The sequence below is a fragment of the Seriola dumerili genome, unplaced genomic scaffold (genome assembly GCF_002260705.1).
Source record: "Seriola dumerili isolate Sdu_G_001 unplaced genomic scaffold, Sdu_1.0 BDQW01000002.1, whole genome shotgun sequence".
Lineage (NCBI taxonomy): Eukaryota > Metazoa > Chordata > Actinopteri > Carangiformes > Carangidae > Seriola > Seriola dumerili.
In genome coordinates this window covers 4734060-4740147 of record NW_019174257.1, presented here as the reverse complement: position 1 = coordinate 4740147, position 6088 = coordinate 4734060, and the positions used below count along the sequence as shown (strand labels likewise).

The window sequence follows — 6088 nt, the reverse complement described above, 5'->3', positions numbered from 1 at the left end:
ATTGTATGGTTCTACGACGAAGTGTTCTGCTTGTTTCTTATTTATCTAAAATGTGGTTATTACTGCGCGGACTCCTGAGTAAAGTATCCCTAGTTTCAATGTGTAAACTACAATAATGTCCGGCGTTCAGTAACGACAGATGGATAGTTATAACGTAAGTTAACGTTTACTTTTTAACTATGTGGCATGTTTTTATCTGGCACATAAAATAATAATATTCACTTCTATTTTGAATATTAATATCGTTAGCATAACTAGCAATGAGGTCGTATTTTCAACCGGAAGCAGTTTGCGTGTCAAAGGTCGCGCACATTGTTCTTGCGCGGTACAGTCTGTTTCACATAGTAATGAATGAAGTGTTACTCAAATTAGATTTCTAGCACACAACCATAGAGGGAAATCGATTGACTACGACATTAGAGTGTGCACGGAATAATATAATATAAGAGTTCCATCTTATTTGAGGTAAGCTTGGGGGAATTATGTACACAACATGCTAACGCTAACAGCTAGCCCGAACAGGATACGCTGCTGAAGTTGTAGTTAACGTTGTAACTATGAAGGAGGATATTATAACTTTGGCTAAAACTCCGATTATGCCTGACAGCAACCTTGTTTAATGTCGAGTAAGTGTATTTTAGTAGCCAACAACTTTTTCAGTTACACATTCATAACTAAGTACAGGATAAAGGTTGTGGCAAACGTGTCTAGTGTCAGTAAAGCAGCTGGCAATGTGTGGTCTAGGGATTGACTTAAAGCCTATAATGTATTGTAGTATTGTAGATGAAATACAGTTGTAGTGAAAATCACATTATTGGTGATTGGTTATCAAACGTTTTATCTCAATAGCAGCATCTTGTTTGAAGTAATAAGGTGTAACTTGTTTGAGGTAATTTTTGCAGGTTGTCTTATATTGAGCAGGTTCAAGCACCACAATGCCTCAAATCATAAACACCCAGAAAATGCATTTAAAACATGAACACTAATTTATTTATTTCTGTCTCTGCTCTGCTCTGCTCTCTTTCTTTTCTTTTCCTTTTAAAGAAACTTAACCGAATAATTTCTCTTATTCCTTTCCAAGGTCATAGACCAGAACAGAGATGGCTGGAATTCTGTTTGAGGATATCTTTGATGTAAAAGACATTGATCCAGATGGCAAGAAGTTTGACAGAGGTGTGTGAAATGTCTTTATTAAACAAGGCTGAAGGAGTTGGGAAATTAAGTTTTTTAAATACCAGCATATGCTTGTATATTGAAGTAGTCTCTGTTCTCTACGAATGTATTGGAAAATTCTGCAGATAATCAATCATCATGCACCTTACTCTTTAAAAAAAATCTCAAAAATCATGAATAAAGCATCTATCAAACTAAAGACCCAGATGTCTCTTAGTGTTAGTGCAAATCAAAACGGAGGTAAAAGGGATGTGATAATTTGTTGCAGTGTCTCGTCTACATTGTGAAAGTGAATCTTTCAAGATGGACCTCATCCTGGATGTGAACATACAGATCTATCCTGTTGATCTTGGTAAGAAAGTGACCTTTTTGTCCTTTGCTTAGTTTTAAGTTAAAGATTGGAAGTCATTAATTTGTTAACATAATCACAATTTGACAGTATACTCTATTATGAGAACATGTGGCTACATTGTTTAATTTTCATACTTCATCTGAATAAATTTGCACTTTTTTAGAAGTAAAGCCCTCCTCTAGCAAAGTGTTTTGGGTATACTCACTGGCTCCCGCAAAATCTGTCACACATTTAGCAGAGTTATGTAATATTCCTGTCTACTTCCAACCAAAGGAAATCAACTGAACTGTAGACATCAGTGAACCTTGAAATACCGGCACATTGAACCATGCATCAAAAACTCATCACTAAACCAAAGTGTCCCAACAGTCTAATGACATGATAAACTCAGTGTGGTCTTATGCGTGCATTTCATCAAGGTGACAAGTTCAGACTGGTTATTGCCAGTACGTTATATGAAGATGGAACACCAGATGATGGAGAGTATAATCCTCAAGATGACCGGCCGTCTAGGTACAACATTTGCTCTTTTAATATATTGATACATATAATATTACCAACACATGCTGTTTGGTGAACATTTTTATTAAATGATGTAATAACATTTGTCTGTACATTCTTAGTATGACTGCCTTGAGTGTTTTTTGCTAGTTTAGATTTGAGCTCTCATTTCACTTTGTTTAAATTTCCAGAGCGGACCAATTTGATTATGTGATGTATGGGAAAGTTTACAAGATTGAAGGTGATGAGACTTCAACAGAAGCAGCCACGCGCCTGTGAGTGATGTTATAGTATATGTGTTAATACAGTGACTTAGCCAAGAATACCATTAGTATAATTGCAATAACAATTGGCATGGACTGGTAATGAATTTAGCATTTATGTGATAATTTACCTGCCATTTTTATTTTATGAAAAAGTAACATCTGGAAATTGTGTAAGCCAATAGTTGAATTCTAGTAGCTTTTCACCAACATAAATTCAAAAAGCAGAACTGCTTTTGCAGCCTCCATTTTCAAATATAATGATAAATTTAACTGAGGTAACTAACCATATTTTACTTTGCCTGAAGAAAGCGCTATAGGTGCTTTGTAAGTAAATTATCATTATTATCCTATGATTAACTATTAACAAAAAGTCATTACAGTGAAGAGGGAATGCATGTGCCTAGAATCTGTTGAGACAATAACATTTACATCAGATGGGGATTGTGTTTGAAAAATGTTATAATCTATCATTTATTAATTTTAATCCATGGACATGTTCCTTCTTTCAGCTCTGCCTATGTGTCTTATGGTGGCCTCCTCATGAGGCTGCAGGGAGATGCCAACAACCTTCACGGCTTTGAGGTGGACTCCAGGGTTTACCTCCTCATGAAGAAACTGGCCTTTTAAAACCCAACTGTGCTCACCCACTTTCCCTGGTTCTTTCAATGCCACAGTCAACCTTAAAGTCTAACTGAGCTGCGAACTGAAAACATTTATATTCCCAAGTCTGGAGCACAGGCCATCTCTAAGAGCAGCTCACAGACAGAACACATGGAAGCTGTAGAAAATATATTTTGTTTTTTATTCTCATACGTTTCCTCCATGGAGATGGACTACAGACTAAAGACTGTGACACTTAAAAAGTACTGCAGCTTCCATCTGCTGGCAAACTGTAAATAAAGATTTCTTTTATACAAAAGGATTCTTTGATGTCAGTTGTTGGTCATCTTGGATCATATATTATTTTTTGTCTTGGCATATTTTTTCCTAGAGGTTTTCTTCCTATACCTCAGCAGCTGCTGAAGCGCTCTTTCAAACATGTTGAATTTGGTTTTATTTTACAAGTTCATCTGTAAGACTTTTTCTCAATATGTAGACTGCAGGCAAGCTGTGTGCTCTAATAAAGAGGGCAGGCAAAGGTTTCTTCAAGAAAGTGTGCTTACTGGGCCATATAGCTCACAGGGTAGTGGTCTTTGGAAATAATGTAAAGGATATACAATATACATCAAATTTATATTTATTCTTAACCTAAATTAATACAATGTTTTTACTTTTATCCCTAAAATTAATGAAGTACTGATATACAACTCTGAAGGCAAGAAATGCTTTATGAAGATAGAAGATACTTCTCTTTTATAGTGCTACACAAACAAAAATGTAATACCTTTTAATTGTTGTTTCTAAGTTAGTTCTTAAGTGTTCAGCCTCAACTCGAAGTCCATAGGGATTTAGATTGGCTACACACTGCTTTATTTTATATTTAAAAAACAATGGCACAGTGGACAGCATCTCTTTCCACAAACTCTTTCCCATGTAAGGGACTATAGGTACTAATTAAATGGTAAATGGACTGCACTTATATTGGGACCAGCCATCAGGGGCAGTTTGGGGTTAAGAATCTTGCCCAAGGACCCCACCGCCCCTCTCATTAATGGACGACCCACTCTACGTCCTGAGCCACAGCTGCCCCTTTATTACAATTCCAATGAGAAGTGTTCACCATGAGGACAGTCTATACAGAGTAACAGGAATGTTATATGCAGGGTGCTGCTTCCAGTGAAAAGACGCTTTGAAATCATTATTTTAGGACTCGAGTAGCTGCTACCTTATTTGGTTTTAATCACTTCTCTTTTTTTTTTTTTTATCTAAATCTGTTTTTTAATGCTTTGCATCCTTGAAAAATTCCCAGACCAAACAGCCTCTTAGTGCTGAAAACATTTCAGATGTTGACTTGATGCACTGACAAGTATTTTAGGAAATTAAATTATTTTGCTCCCAGCTCACAGATGGGAAGTTATTATCCGGGATGCCATAGGCTACTGTTCTACTATATTTGCGTGATTTGAGGCAAACTAAAATGTGGACTCTTGGGAGACAGAAAATTGAATTAAGGGTGAAGAGGCAGCATTTGTGTACAACACAGGCTCCTCAATGTCAGTGGTAATTGATGTCACAGGATGGGGAGTAACACTGCCACTAACTCACACAGACTCCTGATATGTACTTGAAAAGATTTAAAGAAACATTTGAATGTAGTGATGCTGTAGAGTGAGCGTGTAGCCTTAAAAAAAAAAACTACAGTAATGTATATTGTTTAAGAAAGAAATTCTTAAACAATATACAACACCTGTATACCTGCTTATTCATGCAATTATCTAATCACCCAATCCTGTGGCAGCTGTGCAATGCATAAAATCATGCAGGTACAGGCAAGGAGCTTCAGTTAATGTTCACATTAAACATCAGAAATGGGGGGGGTGATCTCAGTGACTTCGACTGTGGCATGATTGTCGGTTCCAAATCAGCTGTTTTGAGTATTTCTGAAACTGCTGATCCCCTGGGATTGTCACACACAAGAGTTTACTCCAGAGTTTTCTCAGAATGGGGCAAAACACCAAAGACAGTGAGCAGCAGTTCTGTGGTCGGAAATGCCTTGTTGAGGAGAGAGGTCAGATGGGAGTGGCCAGAATAGTTGGAGTTGACAGAAAGGCAAGGTCAGAATTTGGCAACAACATGAATCCATGGACCCAACCTGTCTTGTGTCAACATTCAAGGCTGGTGGTGGTGGTTTGGGGAGTGTTTTCTTTCTTAAGGCCTCTTAGTACCAATCACAATTTACCATCTTCTAATGGCTACTTCCAGCATAATAATGCACCGTGTGAAAAAAACAAAAGCTGTCTCAAACTAGTTTCATGAACATGACAATGAGTTCAGTGTACTTGATTGATCTCTGTAGTCACCAGACCTGAGTCCAGTATCCACATCACACCACATCTTTGGGATGTGGTGTGATGTGCAGCTGACAATCTGCAGAAATTATGTGATGCAATCATGTCGGCATGGACCAGAATCTCAAAGGAAGGTGTCCAACATTTTGTGGAATCCATGCCATGAAGAAGTCAGGCAGGTTTTATTCCTCATAGCGATGCTTGGTGTTTGGTGGTATACTGCATGCTTTTGAAAGTCAATAGCAATATTTCAGTCATGCAGCTGTAGGTTCTGTAGCTGACTGTGCTAATGATTAGTGACTTGAAATTTAATAGATTGCATGTCCAAATAGTTAAAAGCATTCAGTGTTTAATCAAAGTAGTTATTTTAGGGTGGAAAGCCACAGAAACACCAATTTTACCATCATGGGATGTAGACAGATTAGAGCTTGTATCTTTGACACATCATGCACTGCACCGTACTGTGGGCTTTTTGCTCACCTGGTGACAAGTCTACCTTTTTCAGTGTAACACTTGTGCAGTTTATAATAATGCTGTAGGCCTTTTTTATTATTGTGTATGTAACACACGATTAAATATCATAACTTCGATTTTCTCTTTTTTAGTTTACTCCCCCCCCAAAGCTTATGATCTTTTTTTAGGTTTTAGAACATGCTTAACCATTTTTTTTTAATTTTTTTTTTTAATTTTTTATAATTTTCATTCATTTTTTTGTGAAAATCAAATGAAACTTGTTCAAAAATAATTAATCACAGGCGCTCTTGTTTTGTCTAAATTTCATTATTACTGAATCACAGCACACACAATAGTCACATGGAGCATTGGGTTCAGTTCTTGGGGCTCGGCCA

General features: G+C 37.0%; 1 protein-coding gene across 2 annotated transcripts; it reads left to right on the top strand.

The window, feature by feature from the left end:
* The first annotated feature begins 301 nt into the window (after positions 1-301).
* On the top strand, positions 302-3435 carry polr2h (RNA polymerase II subunit H). 2 transcript variants are annotated; one of them, XM_022770261.1, is made up of 6 exons: positions 302-465; positions 1082-1173; positions 1442-1525; positions 1945-2038; positions 2218-2301; positions 2802-3435. In XM_022770261.1, exons 2-6 carry the CDS (start codon positions 1101-1103, stop codon positions 2917-2919), a joined length of 453 nt encoding a protein of 150 aa, XP_022625982.1. In that variant the 5' UTR covers positions 302-465; positions 1082-1100; the 3' UTR covers positions 2920-3435. The 2 variants fall into 2 exon arrangements, with proteins under 2 accessions (XP_022625982.1, XP_022625992.1); XM_022770271.1 differs by lacking the exon at positions 302-465 and adding an exon at positions 566-626.
* The last annotated feature ends 2653 nt before the right edge of the window (positions 3436-6088 follow it).